The sequence below is a fragment of the Typopeltis vanoorti genome, chromosome 10 (genome assembly GCF_054136105.1).
Source record: "Typopeltis vanoorti isolate ZY-2024b chromosome 10, IOZ_Tvanoo_1.0, whole genome shotgun sequence".
NCBI lineage: Eukaryota > Metazoa > Arthropoda > Arachnida > Uropygi > Thelyphonidae > Typopeltis > Typopeltis vanoorti.
The window spans coordinates 89349290-89363527 of record NC_143558.1 but is presented as its reverse complement, the minus strand read 5'-3'; the positions used below and the strand labels follow the sequence as shown (position 1 = coordinate 89363527).

Below are 14238 nucleotides of genomic sequence, written 5' to 3'. Positions count from 1 at the left end.
GTATTAATCACTGTATGATTAGAAAAAATTCATACATTTTATAAAAATCCAAGTAATAGAAGAGGCTCTGGACATAACGTAAAGGAAGTTGGTATGGGAAACAGTAGTGTTGAATGCTTTAGTGATAGGCATGAGAGAATGAGTGCATAAAGATTAGATCATTGTATTTTTGCGTTTAATGTGGTTAAGCATAAAATTTATTTTAAAATTTGAATACGGGTGCTTGTATCCACAATGTTAAACTGGTAAAAAAAAAAATCCTTTAACCATGTTACCGGCCAGGACGTATATATACGTCCAAGTTACAATGGATGTGAAGTGCATAATAAAATTGTAATACCATTGATATTACATTGAAATATATGATGGATATGAAGCGTATGAGGATGCGTATTTGATCCATAATGGCGAGTAAGGTGGTTAATCTTTAATTCTAGTCACTGACCAAATGAACCTTTTCCTTATGTTTTTTTTTTTTTTTGACTAGTTAATGAAGTTTATCTATGTTTGGCATAGAAAAGTAGGATTCCTGCAACCCAGAAAATTCTAGAAAACACAGTACATGAACATGAGAGACAGCATGTACCTACTGTATTTTCATGTTACTCTGTCTAATACAGTGGCTAGAAACATGTTCAACTTACCATAACAATGAGCAGTGAAGAGAGACTGCTAATTGATGTTCAAGTTAAGACTAAAAAAGTGCTATCCACTGCCTTTGGGAAATGAAAAGGTATTATGAAATGTAGTTATTTATTTTTGAAATCCAAATTGTTTCGATTTTTGAGGTTATTATTTTTATTTTTTTTCTAAGTTTTGAACAATGTATTCATCTTTCTACAACTCCAACAGTATTTGTCCTGCACAGGATTTAAAAATATAAAAAAAAATTTTTAAAAATCTTAAAAATATTAAAATTTAAAATTAAAGAACAAAAATTCTTACTTTTGATAATTCTGGTTCCTTTGAATTACTTATGGGTCTATCTTGAATTCGGGCCAAACGAGCTGAAATTTCCTTTTCAGGATTAAGTTGTTGAGAATCTAATATGATTTCTTCTTGGTACTGATTAAAAAGATCCTCAGCTTGCTGACTTGGTGTGCGTTTATCTGATGGTCTAAATTCCTACATAAAATTAAACACTGACATGAGAGGAAAAAATTAAAGCAGTTTGAGAAAGTATTAGATCGAAATATAGAAAAAATAATTTATCAAGTTAAAATCATACAGCTGTGATACATATAGTTCATACTTATATTTATTAAAAATTTTGAAATATAGAAAAAATAATTTATCAAGTTAAAATCATACAGCTGTGATACATATAGTTCATACTTATATTTTTTAAAAATTTTGTGATCATTGTACCTAGGAGAGGAGACAGTTGAAAAAATTTCAGAGGCAGGTAATTAAGATGATAACTGACCAATGGGATTGTGCATATGAGGGCAAACTGATGGAATATGTTCATCACAGTCTGAGGAACAGATGGCAGAAATATACAAGTAAAGGGGAATATCTCACAGTTTAGACACAAGGGAGATTTTTGTAGATTATGGATGGTTGAAGTAGACCTCAGGGTTATTCCTAGAAAGTTATCAAGTTCATGCTTATGAAACATGAGATCCAGATGACCTTCATGGTAGTGGTGAGGGTGTGTAACCATTAGATATTGTGAATACACTGTTGATGAATGTGTTCAAGGAGAAAGACAGAGAAATATGACAGGTATTTAGGTATAGTGACTTAGTCCTTGGACTCCCTGGAGAAGAGTTCATAATAATAATAATCAAGATGCTGAATTTTATTGAAAATATTCAAAATTCCATGTTAATAACAACCTGTATAAAAAAAAAAAATTTTTTTTTTAGAATTTTATTATTATTATTAACATTTAACCTCCATGGAGTCAGAGACTCATCGTGGGAAGTCACACTACTGCACACAATGCTCATCCCACGTCTCTTAAACTGATTCAATGTGTCTACACCCACAACACACTCAGGCAATGCATTCCACACACATTCCAAAGACCACTGACTACCTTTATGAATCTTCTCTGGACCCTGTCCAACATATCCTCATCACCATGAAAACCCAGCGACCAAATCTGAGCCCAATAATCCATATGAACCTTATCAAGGCCTTATACAAAGGAATCATAACCTCTCTATTTCTGCATGTCAGGGTCCTCTACATCATTGCCATTATCCGATGTGATGTCTACACAACTTGTGCAATGTGTCCCCTGAATTTCAGGTCCTTGTCCACCATCACGCCTAGATCTCTCATCTCCTCTATTTCCATTAAAGTTTCCCCACCAAGTGTCCTTTGCATCCCATTGTTGCTTACTAAATCTCAAAACCTTACACTTTGCAACATTGAACTGACAATTCTACTTACCTGCCCAATCATGCAATCTATTCACGTCCTCTTGCAAGGCAATAACATCTGCTTGACTCTGCATTGCTCTCCCCAGTTTTGCATCATTATCATCTGCAAAGAGCTGGATATCACTAGTTAAACCCAACCCAATATCATTAACATACAAATTGAACAACAATGGTCTCAGAACTGACCCCTGCAGCACACTGCTAGTTACTCTTTCAGGATACTGCATCCCCATATACAACTTTCTGATACCTATCTGACAGCCAGTCACTGGTCCAACTCAGGTCTGTTATCCAATCCCATCTGTTTCAATTTATTTAAGAGCTTATCGTGTGGCAGTCTATCAAAAGCCTTTGCAAAATCTAAGTATACCACTGTATATGTAAGTACACATCTCCCCTGTCCAAGGTATTTGCCACTTTGTTATAGTACATAAGTTAGTGAAACATGACTCCCCTTAACAAACCCATGCTGATAACCACAGAGAATACTGCTGTTATCAACCCATTTCTGTATCCTACTTCTCACCAATCTTTCCAGTAACTTCACCAGAACTCCTGATATACAGACCAGCCTATAATTTGAAGCCACAGCCTTATCACCACCTTTATGTAGTGGAACAATTTACCCCCCCCCCCCCTCTTCCACTCCCTCGGAACTTGTGCTGTTGTAAGATTCTTATTAAAGAGGCATGCCAATGCCACTGCCAATTCCCTGGAACATTCCCTTAAGATGTGTGGTGATATGTCATCAAATCCTATTGCCTTATTGACATCAAGTTTATTTAAGCAAGAGGTATTTCCTGAAATACCTCTTGCTCACTCACAATTAAACCATCCTCTCCTATGTCTTCTACAGTTAAGTTCCTCACTATTCCACCCTAATCGTGATGAAATACCCTTATAAATTCATCACTGAATACCTCAACAGTGTCTTCTGCATCAGTTACCATTCTGCCACTTTCATCCTTTAACTTCATTTCACCATGATCATTCTTCCTTTTACTTGTAACATATCTAAAAACTCTCTAGGGTTTTTCTTTGCCTGATTTGCCAATTTCTGCTCATACTCTACTTTTGTTTTCCTTACTAACTGAGTCACTCTCCTGGCTTGTTCTTTATATTCTTCATGTGACTAATTATTACTATTATTCATCTTGTACTTCCTTTAAAGTATCTTCTTTTTTCTAGATTTCATGTTTAAGCTCCAAATTCATCCATTTTACACCTACCTTATCCAACTTTTTTGCCTTTGGAATAATAAACAGTCGTACATTGATGCTATTATGTATTTCTTTGTCAGTTCCCATGCAGCATTTATTTCCTTACCACTCAACTCCTCGTTCCATGTTATAGCTCCAAGCTGTCTCCTAAGCTTGTCATAATCACCAGCCTTATAATTCCACATATATCCTTTCCTCACAAAAGTCTGCATATGACTAGCCACAACACAGATGATTACTTCATGATCACTTTCACTAACTGGAAGAAAATGTAAAACCCCCTCTAACAATTACATCCTCTGATGAAACGATGAGATCTAGAACTCTTGATCCTTGCGTGCACTTCTTTACGTGCTGCCTGAGATAGTTATCTCTCAAGAATTCAAGAAATTCATTTTCCTTATTCTCAGATTCTCTCTCTTCATTTCAATCTATACCACCATAATTAAAATCACCCATAATAATTACCCTTCCTTTGTTGACTAATCCAAGTTGTTTGTACATTTCTTCATCACCACCTTCCACATTCCCAGGCCTATAGCAACATCCAACTAAATACATCTTCTCAACCTCCATGTTACCCCACACTGCCTCATAACCATTGCCACTATTTCCCCCTTTCATATCTATCTTATGTCGACTTATTTCCCTTGCTATCATTAGTAGCACTCCTCCCCCCCTCCCTTCTTCCCCTTTCTATCCTCGCGAAAAATACTGTACCCTTCCATTTCTATTCCTATTACAATATCATCTTCATTTAACCATGTTTCACTTATTCCAATGATTTGGAGGCAAATAAACTCAATCACTTAAACCATTTCATCCCCTTTATTCCTGATACTTCTGGCATTTGTAAACAAACACAACAGTTCATTTTTAGGTCTATAGTCAGTCCTACCCAAGCCATGTGTTGGTTGTGATTTCCCCACTACACCTGCCCAATCATCTTTATCACCGCTTACCCCATACATCTGCTCAGTCTCAACTTCTCCACCCACATCACAATATACTCCATCTTCATACACACATTTTCACTGCCACTTTCAATATTCACTCTCTCTATGTCATGACTCCCCCCCCCCGTTTCCCTGTTTCTCTTGTATTTCCGTTCTCTCTTCCTCTCTCACACTACTACTACTGTTTGCACTGCCAAGCACTTCTGTCTCTTTGGTACTATTCTCCTGATTTTTCCTTTCATCTCTGTCTTCTGATCTCTGGCACACATCACACACACACACACACAGTACTTCCACACACTATACTTCCATCCAGCACAGCATTTTATATCCTAAATTTATGAAGAAAGCATTTAATTTTTTTAAAATCTAATTTAAATAAGATAAAAATAATTTGAGACAATTACAGAAAAGTGCAATTTACAATAATCAGAGCAATTGAATGTGGATCCGTTTTTGGTGTATGTATAGTAAACAACCCAACACAAGTGTCTAAATTCCTATACAAGATTTAACAGAACAGTAAAACATTTTTAATGTCTCTACAGCTAACATTTTTGTTAAAATTGATAGTACTGAGAACAATGATAAATTTACATAATAACAAACATTTCTGTAATGATACTATCATTACAGAAAGCCAACACACACAGAAAGATATCTACATAAACAATCACATCATCATCCAGTCTAACAGTATGGCATTTTAAAAACATACACACAGCCAGAGCCATTTGTTCTAATGATACAGCTCTGTCCACAGAACTCAAATATCTGCACCATAATTTCTTGGCCAATGGCTACAATTCCTACAAAATAGATAAAATACTACATAGCCCCATTACTTCTCCCTCCTCTAATACACAGGAACACAACATTACCATTTCTATTCCCTATGTCAGAGGTACATCAGAAAAGACAGCAAAAGTACTAATGAAACATGGCCTTCACACCACATTCAAACCTTATGTTAAATTAGCAACTCTGATCCATTCACCTAAGGATAAACTTCACTCTCTATCACACCCTAGAGTCTATGAAGATCCTTGTGACCATGACTTAGCCGACAGGAAGATCTGTTAACATCCACCTGGAAGAACATACAAAATACATTCACTACCATTATTATGGCAAATCAGGACTGGCAGACAATGCCTGGGACATCCCTTCACATAGGATTAGACTGAAGAAAACTAGTGTACTATTTAGAAGTCATTACAGATTTATTTGAGTTAGCCATGGCTATGAAGAATTCTCCTAACCTGAAGAAATATAGTTGCATTAATTTGCCCAAAATTTGGGAGATTGTTACCTTAAGAGCAACTCCCACATAACTGTATTTAAAAAAAAATTTTTTTTTTACAATATTAGAGGGTGCTAAAATAGGACTTTAGATCTTTTGTCCATTACGATTGTACTGTTTCACTTACTCTCGCGTATACAAGCTGTGTTGTGCTAGAATGATGCTGATTTGAAATTCAGTGAAATACGTAGGCTGTTCAATAAGTAATAAGACTATATTTATACAGAAAACAGATTACCTTTAATCGTCATCATTTACATGGTCTTTTTCGAAGTAACTACCGTGAAACGCGATGCATTTGTCCCAATGTTGCGCCCACTTATTAAACACATGTGAAAGTCCGTTTTTTGAGTTCTTTCAAAACTGCCTCCGCAGCTTTTACACATGCTTTGTTGCTTTTGAAATGGCAGCCTCTTAGTGGTTTCTTGAGCTGGAGAAACAGCCAGAAATCGCACGGTGCGAGATCAGGACTGTACGGAGGGTGTGGTAGGATATCTGTGTTGTTCTTCTGCAAAACGTCCACTACACAACCAGCAATATGTGGCCTTGCATTATCGTGGTGCAATAAGAAGCCATTCTTCAGCAATGGATACTTCCTTTTGACATGCTTGATGATAATCGCTGCTGTGTTGATCATTGTCTTTGTGATAGACGATGGTCTTCCCTCACGTTCAAGATCTTCCACATTTTGACTTCCTTCCTTAAAAGTTTTATGCCAGCGAAAAACACTTGCCCTCGACATTGCTTCATTGTAGAAAGCTTAACGTATCATGTTAAAAGTGTCTGATGCCGATTTTTGCAAACGCATACAAAATTTAATCGCATAACGCTGTTCCAAGGACGCTTCCATTTCGAAGACTGGTCCGAAACAAGCTTGCGTTTAGTCACGTGACACTCTGGCACATCAGCCCATATACGCCATCTATCAACCTCTTTTGTTAATACAGACAGCAACATTTCTTTATTCCACAGAAATTAATATTGTGATGAGTGGTTTCGCCACAGTAAAATTAGTCATTACTTATTGAACAGCCCACGTATAAGCAAGTTAATAAAACATCTTTTTATAAAATACAAGGCCTTGATATGCTCACATCTAAATTAGTCTGGTCCCCTGGGTTTCTTGAGGATGAGAAAGTGGCGGAGAGGATTCAGAGGCGAATGATCAAGATGATGAGTGGCCTGTGGAATGTTCCCTATGAGGATTGAGGGTGTGTATGGACTGTAGAAGTTGGTAGATAGAAGAAAAAGAGAAACATTTAAGTTGCTAAAAGAGTTTTATAGGATAGATGCAAGGGAAATGTTTCAGCACTTGGCTAGAGGGACCAGAACAAGGGGTCAGGTCCCTGGAAGTTGAATAAAGGGTGTGGTTAGTAAGGGTGTGAGGACTCAATTTTTTACTTCGAGAGTTGTGAATGAGTGGAATGGATTGCCAGAGTAGTCAGCTGTGAGTGCTTTGTCTGTTAATGGGTTCAAGGAGAGGTATGATAGATTGGATCTTCTGCAATGAGTCTTTGGACTCCATGGAGGATGATCTAAATTATTATTAATTTAAAGATACCAAGAAATTTTATACTTGGTTTAATCCATTATCCAAGTGTAAGCAAACAAAGTTTGTGCCTGAAGTATCTTTCAGGACTGGGTCAACTCGTGGCAAAGGTGGTATAACTTCTCATCACTTGCCTCTGTATCCCATAATGCAAAGCACATCTACTTGCGGACATGTATAATGCTATGCATTATGGGAAGGGTCACTACCTAGACCAGTTTCGACATTTATTGAGGTCTCATCAGTGGGAGCCAGACCCAGAGGTGGCGATACTAAGGTGGAAGTAATGGAGAAGTCGTATTTCCATATACCAGTTGCCAAAAGGTGTCACACCTTATTATTAAAAATACTCTGGATTAGAAATAGATAGTTGTTGAAAGTTTTTTCACTTGGTTATATTATAAATTAAACATACCAATAAATTATATACTTGGTTTAATCTTTTTCTTGGTATCTTTAATTTATAATATAACCAAGTGAAAAACTTTCAAAAACTAAATTATTATTATTATTATTATAATTTAGATCATCCATTGGATGAAATGGTGGAAAACCACCATATCATCCAATGTTTTCATGGTGATCAGGAACTAACATCTGTATAATTAGATCCAGAAAACATCTTTGGAAGCATATTAATATTTATTTTTTCAAAGCATCATCACATGGATGATTTATAATCGAATCTTGAGCCTGTAACAACATACAAGGCAAATCTTGACCTTTATCTCAAAGCAAATCCATTAATGTCCTATTCAATCATCAACTTATACAGGATTTTTTTTTTTTTTTTCATATACGGTATCATATAAAAAATCTTGGCAAAAATCTCAAAATATCATATACAGGTAACCCTCGTATAACGCGGTACTTATACAACGCAGTTTCGCTATAATGCAGTCTAGAAATTGTAGTAACCCTTGTTGAACGTGGTACTTATACAACACGGTTCCGATAAAAACACGGTCTACAAATTGTAGTAACCCTTTATCTTTTCTTATATTTTTCACCTCGTGACTTAAAAATCAAATTTTATCTTTGTTAAATTTGTGTCTGCTTGTATCGCGCATGTAGTTATAAGTAGCGAATTTTAGAGGAAATACCTTTGGCATGCATCTACATCAATTGTTTACCATGTAAAGTGTTAATTATTGTTGAAAGTTGTCTTCGTTTTCTGCCAGGAAAGCGCATTAAAAATCATAAGTGTGTTCATCTCAAGCTGAGCACTTTATTTCCTGGTGAGTTACATACAATACGTAATGCTTTTTTTTTTGTAAAAAAATTATTTCTATAGTAATGACCGCTCAGAGGGTTTTTGCGATATGGTGGAAAACGAAATTAGTGAATTAATTGATGAGGAAATGAATTTAAATTAGGAGGAACTAGTACAATTAATAGATGATGTTGAACCAAATGACAGGGAAAGTTCTGTCGAAGATTCTGATTGTGATGAATCCGTTAAAAAAATTCAGTTCAGAGAAATTAGCAGAAGGATTGGACTTGGCAAGAAAGTTAAGAAGCTATTTTATGGATAATGATCCCTCAACGAGGGCTCCAGAAAATTCACGAGACAATTGGATATTTGTTTAGCTCCATATTATTAGCTTAATAAAAAATTGCAGCATAATGGTAAGCAAGGCCTTATTACTGAACTTCTTGATAACTAAACCAGTCGAAGTATGCAATGAGAATTATACAAATTATGTCCCAGAGATTTCAAGTGATGACGACTTCCGGCCACTCATAAATAAAGACCATCTACGAAATGTTTGTTTTGAAGATAGTGATGATGATTAAAATATGCACTTTATTATGTGCAATGAAGTTTATGTACAATTTGTAATTTTATAAGTTTATACTATATATTTGTTTCATAGTTTATGTTTACTTAATTTACATGAATTACAAGAATTAATTAAAAATATATTTTTGTTGGGTATGTCATTGTTGTTTATATAATCTAAAAAAAAAAACGATTTCGGAACCTAACCCTACTTTTTCTATGTAATCTGAGTCTCGCATAACGCAATTTATAACGCAGCATTTCTATGGAACCTAACATCCGCGTTATACGAGGGTTATCTGTATATGTTACTGGCAAAGTGTGAAATTACTGGCAAAGGCATTGTATAGAATGCCAAAAGTGGGATGTCAAAGTATGAAATGCTGAGATTTTCACACATTTCCTAGATATTTTATAGAATGCCAAAAGGTAAATGGGCAAAGTATAAAATTCCTGACGTTCCGCCTGTGGACATGAGAGTAAAGGCGATGCAAGTGAGAAAATAGAAGGTTTTGTGTTAATATTTTGTGTACTCTTTGCTTCAATATTGAGAATGCTGTCGTAGGTAAAATTCGATCTAAATTGAATCTGGAAATACAGGCCAAAAAATGAAAATGGATTCAGAGAAAAAATTTCCTCCTGCACCACTGGGGGCCACTGTGCAAGTTCCTATCCCAGATGTCGACAAGGGACGGGATGACTCGCACAATCAGCTGGCGGTTGTTATGAGTGTGACAGATGATGGTTTTTACCGACTTGGAACTGCCGAAGGAATTTTAAACCAACTCTATGCCAGACCACAATTCACTTTATTATTATTAACAAGAGTTGGAGATGTTCCTGACCACGAAATAGATCTCCGGTCAGCCGCTTCTACTCAGTCCACGGGTAGCGGCCAAGGGTTCGTGAGGTGTACTTGCAAGACCCAGTGCCGAAATTTGAAGTGCTTTTGTATGAAAAACAGTTAAGTGTAATTCAAAATGTCATTCCAGTCTACCTTGTAGCAACAAGTAATTCAGCACTGGTCTTTTTCTCTTTTTTGTAGAAAAATACGGTATCCTACATTTTGTACTTCTTACATTTTCACATGCATCTTTTCAATAAAAGCGTTTTTCATACTTTGCTGAAATATTATTTGTCATTCTATATAATGCCTAGGGAAAGTATGTAAAATATTAAAATAAAATAGACATTTCATACTTTGCCTAAAAACGTCACGCATTCTATAGAATGCCTGTTTTTCACACTTTGCCGGTAACATATATACACATATCTCCTATTTAATGCTGTTACAAGAAATGCCAATTTAACCACTGCACATACATTACAGAAATAAGTGAATGAATTTCCAGTATGAAAATGTATGATACCTCTGTGTTTAAACTTTGTGAAATGAGAAATCTTTATCCTTTCTGTTATTTTCATGGTGTAATTAAAAATGATAAACTTACTAGCATGAAAAGAACTTAATTTCAAATAAAACATTGAAATCTGTAATGACAGTACACAAGGTTTGTTAGACTACAAGAGATGTGTTCTGTTGTATTTCCAAGCATGCACAAAAGTGAGACAAATTATTACAAATGCGTATCAGATGTTTGTGAGCAGATCAAGAGAATATATCAGAAAAATATTCAGGTATATGAGTGATTCATTAATTGAAAGGATCAAAATATGCAAGTATTATTGCAGAAAAAAGGACAAAGATTGAAAACAAGAATCAAACCTCAGATACCCAGTGGAAAAATCTGAAGAATTAAGTTTTGAGTGATATGCTATTATTCTGTTTAAAAGATGCAGGAAAAGCTTATTGAGTCCATTTTGCTGTTGTTGTTGTCACGAACCGTTTCTTTTTTTTATATGTTTACCATTTCAATTAGAAAAAGTGTTACCAGAACAAACAGACTTACATTCCTATTTATTTATCAATAAAGGACAGAAATTATTTTTTTAAAAGAAAGCATCACAAGTTTGTGCTGTTGAAAGTGAGATTACAAAAAACTGATATTTTTTATTCTCAGTGAGATCCTGGTCTTGATCGAGTCACATCGGTTTAAATGCTTTGTTAGTTCTCTTTTTGTTATTCAAGCAGCACATGCATGACTTGTTCCTAAGTCTTAAGTATATCTTGCTACTTGATTAGTTATTGTTATTATTATTATTAGACCTCCAGGGAGACTCAGTGAGGAATGTTTCTGATAATTTTTGTTGTGCATATTTATGTTATTTTGTATATTAAAAATAGTAGTTTGGTTATAAAAATATATGAAGGCTCAATTTCTTAACAGGATAATCAAAGCTAAGTAGCAGAATTAATTCAATGGGTTATCATACCTTGGGAAATGAATCTATATCCCACTGTGAGTAGACTAACTAATGAGCCTGCTCTAGATGGGAATGTCAGAAGTATCAGTCCAGCATAAATTCCACACAGAGACCACTTTGTTAATCAATTATATTCTGTTTAAACCTCTAATAGTTCCACATACATTATAACGCACTGCATAAAGAGAATCAAATAAAAAAATATGAATGAGTTAAACAACAAGCAAATATTTGAAAAAGCCTAACAATGGTAAATATGCATGATTCATACTGTATACTGAAGGTAACAACATGATGCAGAGTGACACCAACATTGGTATGCATTGGATTTTTGATGAAGGATGACCAAATCTGACATAAAATGCGGTTGGATGACCAATGTATGCAATAGTGCTCCAAGATGAGTCTCTGACTCCGTGGAGGTCAAATGTTGTTCAATTTGTATGTTAATGATATTGGGTTGGGTTTAACTAGTGATATCCAGCTGTTTGCAGATGATGCAAAACTGGGGAGAGCAATGCACAGTCAGGCTGATGTTAATGCCTTACAAGAGGACTTGAATAGATTGCATGAATGGGCAGGTAAGTGGAACTATCAGTTCAATGTTGCCAAGTGTAAGGTTTTGAGATTTGGTAACCAACGATGGGATGCAAGGTATACACTTGGTGGGGAAACTTTAACAGAAGTAGAGGAGATGAAAGATCTAGGAGTGATGGTGGACAAGGTCCTGAAATTCAGGGGCCACATTGTACAAGTTGTGAAGACATTGCATCGAATAATGGCAATGATGCAGAGAACCCTGACATGCAGAAACAGAGAGGTTATGATTCCATTGTATAAGGCCTCGATCAGGCCTCATATGGATTATTGTGCACAGATTTGGTCACTGGGTTTTCATGGTGACAAGGATATGCTGGAAAGTGTACAGAGAAGATTCACCAAGGTAGTCAGTGGTCTTTGGAATGTGGAGTACAAGGACAGATTGAGAGAATGTAAGTTGCAGAGCCTCGTGAATAGGAGGAAGAGAGGAGGGGATATGATTGAGACATATAAGCTGGTCAGGGGTCGTTATCAGGTAGACATGTAAGAGATTTTTCATAGAATGGGAGAGGGGAGGAGAACAAGAGGGCATTGCTGGAAACTGCATAAGGGGGAAGGTGAGCAAAGGAGTGAGAAGCAGGTTCTTTGCATGGAGGGTGGTTGGTGAATGGAATGCATTGCCTGAGTGTGTTGTGGATGGGGACACATTGAATCAGTTTAAGACGCAGTTGGATGAGCATTATATGTGAGTATCTCCCATGATGAGTCTCTGACTCCATGGAAATCAAATGTTAATAATAATAATAAGATCATACCTTGTTTCTTGCTGCATTAATATGTTTTTTTGTTTTTTTTTAACATTAGCAATAACTTTTTCAAGGTGCTGACAAAGAAACTGTAGTCCTTCTAGGCCACTTTTGTATGCTATCATAGAAGTTAATGCTTTGTTTCTATTGTATGTTCTACTAGTACTGATTTTGTGTATATATTTTTTTAAACTCCTTGATACGCTCTGACATGGGTATATACTAGCCAATCTTGTGTACTCCAAGTTTTTTGAGTAGTGAATAGGGTGTGAGCCTTTGTTCAAGGTTTTAGAGGTCAAAGGAGACTTGAGATCTTGTTTAATAGGAAGAAAGTAGCTTTTATTCCTTGTTAATGCAATTCTATATTCTTTTTTTTTTCCTATCTGTTTGTCTAAGAGGCTACTTTAGAATATTCACAACTACTTTTATTTATTTATTTATTTTTTTATTATAATCATTTTATGAAAGGATTAGATGGAGAAATTCATGTTTTTGGCTTCTCTGCTCCATACTGCTGGAAATATGTCCTGTTTTAAAAGGATTTTATAATACATTTTTTGTGATGGATAGCAGTGGGACTTTGCATGAAGAAATCTCTCCATGAATGTTGATTTTTCTATAGGCTGAATAGCGTAATTTATACTGTTTGAAAACATCCAGGAGAGTGTCTATTGTTTTTTGTGAGGATAATGTTATTATTATTATAATTAACATCTGACCTCCATGGAGTCAGAGACCGATTCTAATATCATTAATATATATAAGTTAAACAACAATGGTTCCAAAACTGACCCCTGCAGCACACCACTAGTGAACCTTCCACTTTCGGGATACTGTACCCTATATACAACTTTCTGATATCTATCTAACAGCCAGTAACTGATCCAACTCAGAAGTCTGTTATCCAATCCCATCCAACTGAATTTATTTAACAGCTTGTCATGTGCAGTCTATCAAAAAATTTTGCAAAATCAAAGTATACCACTGTATATGCATCTAAATTGTCCAAGACATTTGTTACCTTGTTATAGTGCATAAGAAATTTAGTAAAAGATGATCTCCCATTAACAAACCCAAGCTGATAACCACAGAGAATACTGCTGTTATCAACCCATTTTTGTATCTCCTATTTCTCACCAGTTTTTCTATTACCTTATCTAATACTCTAGGAAGTGCAGTGTGTGATGCAAGAAAGAGATCAGAAGTAAGAGATAAAGTAAAAAATCAGAAAAGGAGTATTGAAGAGACAGAAGTGCTTGGCAATGGAAACAGTAGTAGTGTGAAATGAAGAGTGAATGGGAATGCAAGAGGAACAGTGAAACAGGGGAACACTGGTGGACAGGGAGACATGGTATAGGAAGAG

At 35.6% G+C, this 14238-nt stretch overlaps 1 protein-coding gene across 3 annotated transcripts in view; it reads right to left on the bottom strand.

Moving 5' to 3' along the window:
* Positions 1–14238, bottom strand: part of LOC150102576 (uncharacterized) — a 226285-nt gene that overhangs the window by 89137 nt on the left and 122910 nt on the right. For all 3 annotated transcript variants that reach the window (XM_090399811.1, XM_090399813.1, XM_090399812.1), the window contains exon 4: positions 946–1125. In XM_090399811.1, coding sequence (XP_090255937.1) covers positions 946–1125 — 180 coding nt within the window. The remainder of the gene's footprint in view (positions 1–945; positions 1126–14238) is intronic.